The sequence below is a fragment of the Leucoraja erinacea genome, chromosome 14 (genome assembly GCF_028641065.1).
Source record: "Leucoraja erinacea ecotype New England chromosome 14, Leri_hhj_1, whole genome shotgun sequence".
NCBI classification, from domain to species: domain Eukaryota; kingdom Metazoa; phylum Chordata; class Chondrichthyes; order Rajiformes; family Rajidae; genus Leucoraja; species Leucoraja erinaceus.
The window spans coordinates 27,879,165-27,894,811 of record NC_073390.1 but is presented as its reverse complement, the minus strand read 5'-3'; the positions used below and the strand labels follow the sequence as shown (position 1 = coordinate 27,894,811).

Below are 15,647 nucleotides of genomic sequence, written 5' to 3'. Positions count from 1 at the left end.
GCAGGGGTATGTGCTGAGGGACGCACTGAAGCTAGGTGCAGTGAATGCCAAGACTCAGTGGGGGAGTTGCAGTCTACAGTGCTGGGCATTGAAGGACAGGGTGGGGTGGGGATATGCCTCAAACGAGGGAAGGGATATCAGGCCAGGGGGCCACATGAGTTGCAAGGATGCCGGATATAATGATGCTCTTTGGGAACACTGCCAAATAGAATGCTAGCAAATGAATGTATAACTGCAGAGAATGTCAGGGGGATTTTGCACATCTCTTTTGTACATACCTTTCACCCTGAACAAAATGTATTTTGATTTAAAAAAAAATCTATTTCCAGTTTAATGACATCCTTCCTACAGCAGGATGACCAGAACAAGGGGTCATAGTTTAAGGATAAGGGGGAAATCTTTTAGGACCGAGATGAGGAAAACTTTTTTCACACAGAGTGGTGAATCTCTGGAATTCTCTGCCGCAGAAGGTAGTTGAGGCCAGTTCATTGGCTATATTTAAGAGGGAGTTAGATGTGGCCCTTATGGCTAAAGGGATCAGGGGGTATGGAGAGAAGGCAGGAACAGGATACTGAGTTGGATGATCAGCCATGATCATATTGAATGGCGGTGCAGGCTCGAAGGGCCGAATGCCCTACTCCTGCACCTATTTTCTATGTTTCTATGTCTAACTGCACACATAATGCCAAATGTAGCTTTACCAATATCTTGCACAGCTGTAACATGATGTCCCAACTCTTGTACTCAATACCCCGACCGATAAAGGAAACTGTACCAAACACCTCTTTCAGGGAACTATATCTGCAGAAACAAGGAACTGCAGACACGGGTTTACAACAAAGGCACACAGGACTATAGTAACTCAGCGGGTCAGGCAACATCGCTGGAGAACATTGATGGGTGATGTTTTGGGTCGCGATCCTTGTTCAGATTCTTATGGATCTGCACCCATGGGTATCTCCATGCTACACCGTGCCATCCGCCGGGTGTCGTGACGTCAGACGCCGGGTCACACGTCTAGTGCCCGGGGTCCACCCTCCCCAAGACAGTGCCATTCGCCGGGTGTCGTGACGTCAGACGCCGGGCCACGTGCGTCGTGACGCCGGGCGGCGCCAAGTCAAGATGGCGGCGGGTAAGCTGCCGGCCCGGGTGTTGGAGCTGTTGCTCTCCTACCTGGAACTACCCGACCTGCTGAGCTGCGGCTTGGTGTGCCGCCACTGGCACCGCTGCCTGGAGGCGGACGAGAACAGCGAGGTGTGGCGGAGTGTATGCTGCCGAATGCTGAGCGAGGAGGCGCTCGGCTCCGACATCCTATGCAACGTGAGCAGTTACAAGGCCAAGGCCCGGGCCCTGCGCTATGCCTGGAGCGCCGCCGACTGCTCCCGCAACGTCTACATCAAGCGCAACGGCTTCACGCTGCACCGCAACCCCATCGCACAGAGTACGGACGGCGCCCGGGCCCACATTGGCTTCAGCGAGGGCCGCCACGTCTGGGAGATCTGGTGGGAGGGCCCCCTCGGCACAGTGGCTGTCATCGGCGTGGCAACCAAGCGCGCCCCGCTCCAGTGTCAGGGCTACGTGGCCCTTCTAGGTGGCGACGACCAGAGCTGGGGCTGGAACCTGGTGGATAACAACCTCTTACACGGCGGCGATTCGGCCGGCAGCTTCCCGCAGTGCAACAACGCGCCCAAGTACCAGGTACATTGGGCAGTGAGAAGGACTGGGGTGTAGTACTGGACGTTGGAAGGGGCTAGGGGAGGAAGGCATGTAGTCTCAATAAAAGCAGAATTTATGTTCGAGAGATGGGAAATTGAACCATTCCAGTTGGGTGAAATCAAAATGTATCTGAATCTCTGCAGCTTGTAGGGGTCCTTAACTCGTCAACACGCCAGATTTTGCCCCTCTAGCGACACAAGAAGCAATAGCAAATTGCACAATAGCAAATCGTTTCTTCCTTTTTGTTTTCCTCTAATAATCGAGATCCATATTGTAACTGATCGGTGATGGGTGAAGCGACTTGCTTGATCTCATTAAACAATGTCTTTGATGTTAAACTGGCTTTTAAACGAGTCATGAATAATAAATACGCGTATATTTCTCCCTGTCGGTTGGTACTTTGCTCTTTTCATGTTATGAAAATAATGTTTGTAATATTTAACCATTAATGCTTGATTAACATTTGTCAGTTTTCACTGCTGCTGTTTGTTGGTGTTCTATGTTTTGAATTCTGTAGCCTGGTTACTGGCTACAGAATTCTCTTCTCCCTCTTTCCCAGTCATGATTTTCTGCTTCAGCCATTGGCTGGACGTGCTTATTATCTCTTTCTGCGTTTTTTTTTTCTATTTTTGTCTGCCCGATGCTGATTTAATATGATATAACACAAAGGGTACTATAAAGCCTATCATTCTGGTGCTGACTATTTAAAGAGGATATCCTTTGAGAGACTCGTTGTTTTCCCCAGTCTTACAAATTCTCAGCTAATGTCACATGTCACATGTGGACATATTTATGGAGGGCTACTTGAGTTATTTTCAAATTCAATCTTTTTGTCTTTAAAACCCAAGTCTGATTGAATGGTCCCTTTGGATACTGCCATTGAGCTCATTTTTCCAGTTAAATAAATGCATGTTCCTGTTATTAATGTGTGGAATTGATAGAATTGATATGTTACTGCCGTAGAATAAACCAAAACATCTTCACAAATATGAACCATTTTATCAATGAACAGAAAGCACATGGCCAGTCCTCACAATAGAGATATCGAGCACCAACAGTCATGGAAAATTGATTTGTATTTCTGTACCTATCCCAAGTACAAAGTGTGAAATTATAGTTTATTACCTGCAGTTCAGCATCTCCCGGCTCCAGTTTGATGGTGTTTCTGCGAACCTGTCACTTTTCTAATGAATTGTGGTATTTGTTGTCCCAGCATTTTTTAATATAAACAATGTTGCTTGGAGATCTTTAAATCATTCCGCACTTGTGATGTGACCTTTACATCGGCGAGACTAGGCAACCATTTCACTGAACACATGAGCCTGGTTCATTAGGGCCTTCTGGATCTCCTGATTGTTGACTGTTTTAACTGTCCCCAACCTGACTTTTTGATCCTTGCCTCCTACATTGTCAGAGTAAGGCAACGCGCAAACTAGAGGAACTGCACCTTGTGTTCTCCTTGGGTAGCTTATAAACCAAAGGTATGAACATTCGATTTTCCAATTTCATGTAATATGCCCCAAGACTCCCTTCTCTCCCTGTGTCCCCGTAAATTCGGTGTGCATCAATTTCTTGCACTCGCTCTGTCAAACTGCTCCTTTCCCCTCCTTCATGCACCCATCTCTCTTCCCAGCCTTCCTAATTTCCTTTTTATTCTTCATTCCCCTCCTCCACATCCCCTTCCAATATTTCACTGGTCTTCTCCACTTATCTATCATCCTTTGTCTCCTTTTCACCTCTAATGTTTGTCACTTCTCCACTCGCCTGCCAATCAAAACCTGCCTCGCTTATTACTTTGTCAACTTTACTAACCCCTACCTGTCCCTCATATTTACTTGGACTATTTCTGATAACGCTCTTCCCTTTCTCGATATCCCTGTCTCCATCACATGGGAAAAACTTGGATTGACATCTACTATAAACCAACTTGCTTCCACCATTACCCTGACTACAGATTCTCCCACCCTGCTTCTTGCAAGGATTTACTCTCAATGTCTCCATCTTCTCTGCATCTGCACCCATGATGAGGCTTTCCACTCTAGGATATCTGAGGTCCTCTATCTTTATTAAACGTGTTTTCCCTTTGCTATTGTGGATGAAGGCCATACTCATGTCTCCCCTGTGTTCTGAATATCTGTTCTGGTTCTCCCTCTCTCCAGATGTAGCAAGGATATTTCCCCTAGTCCTCTCCTTTCGCCCCACCATTGTCCACATCCAATATATCATTCTTTGATGTTTCCACCACCTACAACATGATCCAACTACCAATTATGTCCTCCCACCCTTTCCACAGTGACCATTCTTTCTGCAACTCATCCCTTTCCATTCTCAGGTACTTTCCTCTGCAACCATAGGAGATGTAACGGGTGTCCCTACAGGGATCTTCCATCTATCTCATTGGAGACCTTTGAACTATTTGTAATCTTGCACATTATCTTGCACTAAATATTGTACACTATCTTTTGTATACATTATGGATGTGTGCTTGATTGTAATCATGTATACTCTTTGACTGGATAGCACGCAAACAAGAGGTTTTCACTGTACCTCTGTACACATGACAATAATAACTAAACTAGTGCAGCTGTTTTTTATTTTACTGTAAACTTCTCTGCTTTAACAGCTGCTCATTTAAAATAAATGTTGAGCATTTAAATTCCAAGTAAAGTCTACTTTGCAGGGTACAGGATCCAATAATACAGCTGGATGTGAAATAAGATGACGATTTCTATCAATTCATTGACCATGCTGAATTTATCTTTAAGAAGAACAGTGGCGGCTGATTTCAGTAATAATAGAATGATTTAGAAGTGCGGGATTAGCTGCAGAAGGGATTCACCAAGATTATGATAGAATTATGAAATTATAACCAGAAGATAAACCTGATAAAGCTGTTCTTTTCTCCATGATATGCTAATGGATGCACTGAGTGGCTCATATACAAAGAGCAATGTGCTGTGGAGGGATCAGTTCTACAAGGCCACAAATAAATGCAGCTGGGAATGTTGAAGGGATTTCTTTCCTAGAGAGTGGATCTTACTATCAAAGTGAGTTAGATTAGCGCACAAAGGAGTTCAGCCTTACAGGATCACGAATCTGTCAGTGTAATGTATATGCAAATCTCAAATGACTTTTTCATGGCTGTATGTGGACATTCTTGGGCGAGTTCTCTATTTAGAAATGAATTTTAAATATATTGAATCCAAAGTTCTCTGCTGTTAAAACTTTTGCTGTTTTCCTTTTACAGATTGGGGAAAGAATACGTGTCATTCTTGACATGGAAGACAAGACTTTAGCATTTGAACGAGGCTATGAGTTCCTCGGCGTAGCTTTCCGAGGCTTGCCCAAAGGGTGTCTTTATCCAGCAGTGTCTGCGGTTTATGGAAATACTGAAGTGACTATGGTATATCTGGGCAAACCACTTGACGGTTGATGGGAACACACAGGAGTTTGTATTTTGGAAACCAAAGGAAGCTGCATAAATGGCCATGGACAGCCTTTCCCGTTTCTGGCAGTCAAAGGAGCAATGTGCAGCCGTCCAAGGGAATGAAGAGAACTGCTGACCAGGAGACGACATGTGGCTGGTTCATCATTGTATATATGTCTTAATAATCTGTATAGTGAAGTCACTGTCTGTATTTTACCGTTATATGCTGTGTACACTTTACTGTCAGGATGGGTGGGGAAATTAGGAGCATTTGGCCATATTTCCACCATTCTGATAGTTAAATTTTAAACCTGAAACCTGCTGTGTTGAGTTGCCTGTAATGAAATGATGCAAAGCTCAGGATTCAAAGTTATTTACTGCTACAACATGGTCTGATATTGGACTGAGGTGGAATGATATTGGGCATGATTATGTACCGTATTTCCCGGCAATGCAGACGCACCTGCGTCGAAGACGCACCCCCATTTTGAGTTGCTATATTTTGAAAAAAGGCTGATGGGAACAGGATCAAGGGTTTGGCTTAGTCAGTAGAAAGGAAGATGTGAAACTCCTTCAAGGAGGCAATGAGGACCAGGGAGCCTCCATCTTCGCCTATCCCACAATGCGCTGTGCAGTTTAGGTCTGAGGGTCGGGGACCTCCTGGCTCGGGGAGATCACATAACGGGGTGAGAGAGAGAGAGCCCGTGATGGAGCAGCCAGCCTTCCGCCCAGTAGCTTATCCCAAAATATAATTGTAAATTATCCCTAGTGTGTCAGATGGTGCTAGTGTATGGGACTCTACACTAGGTTACAGCCAGGTCGGCTTGCTTGCCCCAGGTATGGCTGCTGTTCCCAGGTTGCCTGCATGCCACGAGACTGGCTGTAGCGCCCCAGGTCTGGCTGTAATGCCCAAGTCAGCTGGCAGGTCTGGCTGAGGCGCCCAGGTTGCCTGCGTGCCCCGGGACTGGCTGCAGTTCCCAGGTCGCAAAAACTAATTGGGGGAAGAAAAAAAAACGCCTGAGGTCCGGATGATTTCGAGTTACGGATTCTGGATTCGGCCCGTGGACCGGAGGTTGCCCACCCCTGTCCTAGATGCTGGGCCTCATTGTGCCCCCCTCCCCATGTTTTAAAAGCGATTTGGCCCAAGTCTATCTTTCTTGGCTAAGAATCTAAACTTCGGCCTCCAAGACGCAGATACATTTTCTGGCCTTATTTTAGGATTAAAAATAGCGTTTTCATTGCTGGGAAATACGGTAGGTAGATTGTGGGGTGAAGTAGTACAGGCAGCATTATCCAGATCACTGTCTTAAGCTGAATAGTGACTGTATTGTTGGAGCAATAGGTGAGATTCAAAAATCAATGTTTACAAAATAAAAATTAGACACTTCAACTGATCATGCTCCCGGTCCCCTTGTCCAAGAGCACTTTTGGTTAACTAGGTTTAAAACTGTTACATAAAGGGAACACCTTACCCATCTCCAATCTAAATTCAATCCACCAATTATTTATTTTCCGTTTCCTGCCATTTCAAGTTAACTTTATAAAGTTAGGCCTGAAGTACATATCCCTCCAGTCTGGAGCAACCGTGGTTCTGCCTTAATTGAAATGGCATGCAAGGGGATTGATTTTAAGTGTCGCAATAATCTTACTAAACGTTCCACCATTTGTTTTTAAGTTGAGATTTATTCCTCAAGGGTATTTGTACACGTTTGGTGATCTGTCAACATTTCACTTTTGTAATAGATTATTTCTCGAGCCTAGTGATGCATGCCACTTCAAATGGGTATTCAAGAGATTCGAGAGACATTTATTGTCACATGCACCAATTGGTACAGTGAAATTTGGGGTCATTGCAACTTCAATGCCCATAACATCTAGCTAGTTCCTGATGTTGTAAGCACAAGCTACATGACTATTCGTGTAACCAAAATCATGTTTGAGCACCACACAGCTCGAACTTGGTCACTAATGAAAAGGGGTGGAATTTAAATACACTGAAGTTTTGTTTTCAATGACCCTGTCATTTGTTTGTCTATTCAGGGAAATGCGCAAGTGAACTTCCCCTGCAAAAGCGCTTCTGCAATTTCCCAGAGGCAGTAAGTAAGAACTGTCCTGGCTTAATGCAAAATGCATGAACACTTGTTATGTTTCCCATTAATTGCTGAACTACAAAGGCACTCTTGAAATGGGGTGTGGGGCATGCAAGCATCTGTGCCAGTGGAGTCCATGGACTCTTTTGCTCAAGTCTTTATTAATGAATTTCTCAGGAGATGAGAACAAACATAGTAAGTTTGGCCTAGGTTTGATTGAATAAGCAGGCCTGCATTTTAATCTGAATTTCCAAGCAACAATGGGTGGGTATTTATTTAAGAAAAACACTTGTTGAATGTGAAAGGATGGGTTTACTGCACATGTCTGTCTGGTACAAGGCAAACCATGATACTGTATTGCTGCTATAGCATTTTGCATTTTACTTCAGTTATTTTGTCAATTGTGTGTGTTTGTATGAATAATTTACACAACAGTTTAACGTGGAGTTAAACTTGATACTTTGCAACCTTTTCGTTGTACATAAATTGTCAATTTAATTTCTGTGAAACGTTTTAAATTACGTGTGGTTATGAATGGAAATTAACTTTTACCATGCGAAGGAATTGAGGAAAAGAAAAGCATGTGACCTACCATTAATGCAGTGTGTGTGAATGCAGAGTGTAGCTGATTTTTATCAAATGGCATCTGCACCAAACCTTCCCCTGTGGGTCTGAAGGCACAAGAAGGAGAATCTGCAGTTTGAACCGTAAGTGTACATTATTTAATTACTTTATTGTCAAACACCACGGAGTCCATACCTGAATCTTCCGTTCCATCCTCCACTACTTAAGTGTTGAAACTGTTAGCACTTTGATTTGTTTACTTAAAGGAATTATATGAAGGGAACTTTGGGTAAATACAAGTAGAAACTCTATTTTGCAATTATGCTGACATCAATGGTAAAACCATTTTTTTTGCTTTGGCTAAATCAGAGCAGTTGCTTTGTACAGTTGTGTTTCTGTATTTAACCAAACTATGCCCTTATAATTCAAAGACTTGTGTGGTCTTCAATTAGGTCTCCCCATTGCATCGGCAAATGAATGGGACGTTATACACTCTTCAAATAATATCATTGGAGATTTGCGTTGAGGTGCTGTTAAGCAGCTAATCTAGAGTTGCCGTGTTTTGTTTCGGGCTGCATTTTAACTGAATGCATTTGTACTTAATTTTATCTGTAAATAAATCTGTACAAGTAGTTTTCAATATGGTAAGTGTCAGTAATTATTTTGTCCCAGTGATGGGATTGCATGCACATTTATCCACATTTACACGAAGGTAGTGGCTCTTCATAAGCAAACTGATCACAAATGGGGCCACAGGAGAATGAGAGAGCTGTACGTTTGAAATGAATGTCTTGCTGGTACAAGAGATTATTAGCAAATACTGCATAAACTGGAGTGAATTTTTGTGGCTTGTGTTGGTATCAGGCTGAAAAGTAGGAGGCAGTAGATCATTTTCTGTGAGGGGGTGTGGCATTTTTTTTTACCAGATTTCTGTACTAGGGTAACCTGGAAGAAGAAAGAGTCATGATCCACAGAGGCACAGATGAAAGTACATCAATATGTAGGGACATGGACCAAATCACATGCAGATTAAATTAGTGGTAAGTATGATGTCGTCTGTAGACAATAGGTGCAGGAGTAGGCCGTTCAGCCCTTCGAGCCAGCACCGCCATTCAATGTGATCATGGCTGATCATCCCCAATCAGTTACCCATTCCTGCCTTCTCCCCATATCCCCTGACTGCTATTTTTAAGAGTCTACTCTGGATTCCTGATACCTGTGGCATTTAATAAATTATATTAACCTCTGCACCCGAGCAATATAGAGAACATTTAGGATCCAAAATGTATATCACCAAAAGCTAATGGTACTGGTTTATTTTTGTCGCGTACAAGATAGTGAAAAACTTTGCTTGCATGCTACAAAGTGAAATACAACACAAGTACAACCAAGCCATACACCGGTACAACAGTAGTGCACAGAGAACAATATAATGATCAGCCATGATCATATTGAATGGCGGTGCAGGCTCAAAGGGCCGAATGACCTACTCCTGCATCTAATTTCTATGTTTCTATAAGAGTTTGGAACATTGTGTTAAAGTGTTATAACATTACAATTGCAGAGAGTGCAGATTTTTAAAAAGTGCAAGGTTTGCTATGAGATATTTTGAAAGGTCGGGCCTATACAATAGCTTATGAGAAGATTGTTCAGTAGACTGATTTGTATTTAATGCTTTAGGATTTTCTTTGATCTTTCTTGCCAAGGGCTTTTCGTGGACCTGCTTGGCCGACCTATTCCTGGCTTGCATTTTTCCTACTTTCTTTATATTAATCAAGGGCCCAGTTAGATTTCATCTTCCTAAACCTTGCATACACAGTTACCTTTGCTTTATGAACAAATTTATAACACCTCTCCCACAAGCTTTCTTTTACTTTGCCATCCTTGTCCCCGCTCCTCATGGGAATGTGCCGGTCCTGAAGTTTGATCCGTTGGACTTTAATCAACTACCATATATTGAAGGTAGACACAAAAGGCTGGAGTAACTCAGTGGAACAAGCAGCATTTTTGGAGAGAAGGAATGGGTGATGTTTTGGGTCGAGACCCTTCAGACTTCCCATGTATTGATGTGGACTTAACTGTTAGTAACTGATCTCAATCTGTTTGCGATAGTACCCAGCCTAATTATGGTGTAATTTGCCCCCCTCCAATTTTGTAAACCTTCTTCTCCCCCCCCGCGCAAAGTCCAGACTCATCCTTGTTCATAACTAACTTAAGACTTGAGGAGTTGTGTGGACCACACTCACACTCCCTACACACTAGGGGCAATTATGAGGCCAATTTAACATACTGTTCAGACAGTCAGGGCAAAGCAGTTGCCATATCAGGCTGAGATGCATTCTGAGAGGATACTTTATATTGTGCACCCGTAGAAGTTCACGAGAATCCTCGTGGGATTGTCAAATCTACTCGGATGCCTAAGAAAGTAAATACTCTGATATACTTTCGCGATCACCATATCAGTGTGAAGGGGCCAGGTCGGGTTGCTGGTGATACGGATGCTGAGGAAATTGAAGCTATCGACCTTCCATTAATAGCTCCATTAATGAGAATAGGGTCGTGTTCACCTCTTCCCCATTTCCTTGGATCAATAACCAACTCCATCTTCCTGACATCAAGGACAAGGTTAATGTTATAACATCACGACAAAAGATTCTCTATTTCTTTCCTATACATTTTCTCATGTTGTTGATCCAGCCGACAAGTGGTAGCATCAGAGACCTCAAAGGTTGAGTTGGCATTGTATTTCTGAGAGTTTACCTTTGAGAAAGCAGATCTGCCTTTTGCCTCAGATTTATGGGACCGAGTCAGTTGGGGGATGGGGAAGAAAGTCAAAATTGAACTGTTTTCTTGTTTAAAATGCATGTTGAAGGCATTGAGCTCATCGAGACGTGTTTGTGCAAGGGATCGCCCTTGCTTTCAGCTGGTCCCCCGTGATAACCCATAACTTTGTCCAGTATGAGTCCTTCGAGTGCAGCTGTCACGCTGTTGCCGGTGCTTCGTCTTATCTATGGTGACACACTTTGAGAGGTTGGTTATTATGGCACATATCAACTCCTACCTCAGCAAGAACCTGCTTATCATCACAATAGATCAATGGGAGATGTGATCTCGCTGGTTCTCTACTCGGCACTGGACCACTTGGACTACAAACGCATACATAAGGCTGTTGTTCAAACACTGCAGCTCGGCGCTCAACACCATCATCCCCTCCAAACTGGTTATATTGATTTCTCTAGCTTCAAGTAACCCTTGCTATCCCTCCCTTTCCGTCTCACCCCCATCCTACGTCTCTGACTAGTTATTACTGTCCTCCTGATTAAATATTACTGATTGGATGACTCGTTGTCACCTTTCACTCAGCTAACAATGGACAATTCCTCATCACCATCTGCTTTGATCTGTTTTCACACCATGCCCTTCCATATCCCTAGACTCCCTCTCCCTTGTCTCAGTCCTCCCTTGACTGAAGGAGAGTCTCAACCTGAAAAGTCACCCATTTCTTCTCACCAGAGATGCCGCAAGTCCTGCTGAGTTACTGCAGCATTTTATCTATCTTCGTTTTAAACCAGCATCTGCAGTTCCTTCCTACTCATCGAGTCAAAGTAACTTTATTGTCAATTCAATTATGCAACAGTAGTTACACATAGGATCGAAATTACGTTTCCCCATACTCCAAATGTGCAAGTAATATTAAAAACGCACACAGACAACATATCAATAAAAATAGACAATAGACATACATTATTTAAAATATTAAAATATTCACAGTATGCCAAAATGTAGCAAAACCTTTGAGGTATTTTAAACAGGGTGCAACAATGAAAGGTGCAATATGGAAAAAGTGCAAATTCCGTACTGGAGACATTGAGCCAAAGTTATTTTCACAGTTTGTTGTCTTTGTTTGGGTACTGTTCATGGAATTTTCTTAAGTGTGTTGAGTAGTCTGATGGCCTGAGGGAAAAGGCTGTTTTTGAATCTGGTGGTTTTGCTCCACATGCTGCCGTAGCGCTTACCGGAAGGTAGGAGGGTGAACAGTTTGTGTGCTGGGTGGGTGGTGTCTTTGATGATATTGCTTGCTCTCTTGCGACAGTGAGATGGGTATAGGTCCTGGATTGCTGGTTGGGGTGATCTGGTGATCGAGCTTGGGGAACTGGATATCCCACTGCAAATGCGTCCTTGACCTCATCAACAGACCACTATCAGCATGAATTGGCAGCAACACTTCCTGCTCGATGACCCATCAGCACAGGGGCACCTCCAAACTGCATGCTCAACCCCCTGCTCTACTCACTCTATACTCATGACTGTGGCCAGACACTTCCAACTATCACTGTCAACACCACTCTTGGATGAATTACGAGTAATGATGTCAGAGTATAGGAGGGAGATCAATTATCTGATTGAATGGTACAATAACATTGCTCTCAACATCAGTAAAAGATAATTGACTTTAAAAGGCTGAGGATCCTCAAACATGTCTCCAACGTGTCGGTGAAGATTCAACAACTTCAAGTTCCTGGACATGCATATCACTAAAGATCTTTCTTGGAACCAGTATATTGATACAATCATCATAAAGAAAGCTCATCAACGCCTCTACTTCTTTAGAAGATGGAGTAGATTTGGTATGTTGATGAATACTCGTGAACCTCTACAGGTGTGTGGTAGACAGCATATTGTGTGGTTGCATCATGGCCTGGTTGAGCAACTTGAACACCCGGGATCAAACGAGATTACAGAAAGTGGTGAACACTGGCCGGTCCATCATTGATACTGACCCCCCCCCCCCCCCTCCCTCCCACTATTGAAGGAATTAAGAGGAGGTGCTGTCTCAACAATGCAGCGAGCATCAAGGAGTTCACACCACCCTGACCACGCTCACGTTTCACTCCTGCCATTGGGAAGAAGTTATCGTAGTTTGAAAACTGAAATGTCCAGATTCAGGAGCAGCTTCTTCCTGAAAAACAATGAATATATTGATCTCCAAGCTGCGATTAGCTAGTTCAAATGCTAAACTTCAGGTGGATTCCCTTAGGGCTATAAGTGTTGTCGATTTACCTCCGTGCACCATGGGGTGGCGCTGTCTCTCCCCGATCGATGTCTTTCAGCTGCCTCTCAGGATTGGTTGCAGCAGATTTCTCTGAGCAAGCAGATCAAAAAGTTGTGAGAGTGGTTCACCGACTCCTTCCCACAAACCAGCCAACCTGAAAACCCACGAGCTGCAGAGCTTCATTGAGCAAGCTAGAGTATTGTGGCCAGGCAGCACAGCCTTGCCGCAGGGAGGTGTATCTCCACCATGTAGAAATGTGCTTGCAGTTACATGTGCCATGTGGGACATGGGAACACTAAAGGGCTCAGTAACGATAGGAACCATGCAACAAAGGAGGGTTCTGGAGGACCAAGTCACAAGGCAGTGAGTGAGGGTGATCAATCCATTCTGAATCGGTGAAGAGAAATATGAGATAAGTGGGCAGATATATTAATTGCTCGGGCTACTCCCAAATATGCACCCTCTACCAACAAGAAGGACAAGAGCGATGTAAGAGACTGCAGATGCTAAAATCTTGAACAAAAAAAGTGTTGGAGGAACTCGGCAGATCTGGCAGGATATGTGGAGGGAATGGACAGATGTTTTGAGCCGCGATCTTTCTTTGCACTGATGTAGTAGAGGGGAGAAAGCTGAGAGGCGAGGGCAAAGGGTGAGGCCTTCCATCTGTCACTTGCCAGTTCCTGCCTTACAATTACAGTTTTCTCATAATGAAAGTCTTGTCACCAAGGCTAATTTAATCTTTTCCTTCAATCACTACAAACAGCCAACTGTTAAAACTGGTGTTATCACAATTCATCTCTGTGTGCACCCATCCTGTTTGACTTGCTTTGACTGATGTGCATGCAGTCCCTGCGGCAGAGCGAGCGTTTCAGTTGGAGGTGAGAGAAACACCCAGCTTTCACACCTACTATCACTCCTTGCATGCAGACTGCTTTTACTCAGCTGCGTTCCTGATCTCATGGTCCTTGTAACCCAATCTACCACTCCTCGCCTATCTCCTGCCCCCACCTTGCCCAATTCCACTCTCGATCTCATTCTTCCCCCCCCCCCCCCACGCAATCCCTCCATTCCACTCGCCCCCCCCATCGCTCTAATCCCCCCATCCCACCCCCCACCCCCCCTCCCCCTCCCCCATCCCAGTGACTGCAGAAGTTCAAGAAGGCAGCTCACCACTACCTTCCCAAGGGTCATTAGGGGAATTGGCAATTAAATGCTGACTCTGCCTGTGAAGACCATGTCCCTTTGAATATATAACCACTTTGTGTCACATGTATTACAGCCTGATCTATTGAAATATAGGAGGACTTGCGGACGTGTAGCAAATAATATAGTACTCTCCCACGGAATGATTCTTCAACAGGGTAATTTTGGTGAATGTGGCAACTTTAAACGTTTTAGTGGTTGATATCTTGTTAGAACCTATTTTGCAGTTAACTTTAACATTACTTTATAGTTCCTTTCACATTATTAGTCAGTGGTGGCCAAGCTGTTGCTGGTGGTTAATTATGTGGGTAGTTGAATCTGATGGCCCAGTAAATTTGTGCCAACGTAGTGTAATTTAGGTCTTCAGATTTTCAGTTGGTATCAAAATCTAAATACGTTGTCAATGTAATTTTTACATAGCATGGAGCATAGCACAGAGGCGACGGATACTAATATCTGGAGAACAAAGCATATATGGGAGGAACTCAATGGGTCAGGCAACATCTGTGCAAGGAAATAAACAGTTGGGTCAAGACTCTTCATCTGGACTGCTCCATTTCCCTTCCAGATTCAGATTCAATTTTAATTGTCATTGTCAGTGTACAGTACAGAGACAACGAAATGCATTCCACCGCCTGATCCATTGAGTTCCCCTGGCTACTTGTTATTTTGCAAAATGGTATTATGTCATGGACATGATTTCATGGTGTCTCCCTGGGCTCAAAGTCAAAGATATCACGGGAGGGCTGCAGAACATTCAGGGGCAGGAAAATAAACAGCTTGCAATCGTGGTCCACATCAGTACCAAGAGCACAAGCAGAAGAAAGGATGTGAACTACAAGCAGGTTCGAAGAAGTCAAGATCAAGATCAAGAGATCAAGAGTTTTATTATCATGTGCTCATAATGATATTCTTGCTTTGCTTTAACACACCAGAACATAGTAGGCACAAATACTGAACAGATCAGTGAGTCCATATACCATTGCATAAATATATACACACATGAATAATTTAACTGATAAAGTGCAAATAAATAGATTATGGGCTATTAATGTTCAGAGTTTTGTCCGAGTCGAGTTTAATAGCCTGATGGCTGTGGGGAAGAAGCGGTTCCTGAACCTGGTCATTGCAGTCTTCAGGCTCCTGTACTTTCTACCTGAAGGTTGCGGGGAGATGAGTGTGTGGCCTGGATTTTGTGTGTCCTTGATGATACTGCCAGCCTTTTTGAGGCAGCGACTGTGATGGATCTCCGCGATGGACGGGTCGGAGCCGATGATGGACTGGGCAGTGTTTACCACTTTTTGTAGTCTTTTCCGCTCCCAGGTGCTCAAGTTTCCGAACCAAGCCACGATGCACCCAGTCATCATGCTTTCCACTGTGCACCTGTAGAAGTTAGAGTCCTCCTTGACATACCGACTCTCTGCAATCTTCTCAGGAAGTAGAGGCGCTGATGTGCTTTCTTTATGATTGCATCAGTGTTCTCGGACTAGGAGAGATCTTCAGAGATGTGTATGCCCAGGAATTTGAAGCTCTTGACCCTTTCCACCATCGACCCGTTGATATAAACGGGACTGTGGGTCTCCATCCACCAATT

General features: G+C 43.9%; 1 protein-coding gene across 1 annotated transcript; it reads left to right on the top strand.

The window, feature by feature from the left end:
* The first annotated feature begins 1,062 nt into the window (after nt 1-1,062).
* fbxo45 (F-box protein 45) lies at nt 1,063-8,439 on the top strand. The gene is made up of 2 exons (XM_055645931.1): nt 1,063-1,698; nt 4,964-8,439. The coding sequence occupies exons 1-2, from the start codon at nt 1,123-1,125 to the stop codon at nt 5,147-5,149; spliced, it is 762 nt and encodes a 253-aa protein (XP_055501906.1). The 5' UTR covers nt 1,063-1,122; the 3' UTR covers nt 5,150-8,439.
* The last annotated feature ends 7,208 nt before the right edge of the window (nt 8,440-15,647 follow it).

Excerpts from the sequence above, each read along its gene's own strand:
- fbxo45 (XM_055645931.1), top strand. The coding sequence starts at position 1,123 with ATGGCGGCGGGTAAGCTGCCGGCCCGGGTGTTGGAGCTGTTGCTCTCC. Across the intron at positions 1,699-4,963 it reads ACAACGCGCCCAAGTACCAG|ATTGGGGAAAGAATACGTGT; the intron begins GTACATTGGGCA and ends TTCCTTTTACAG.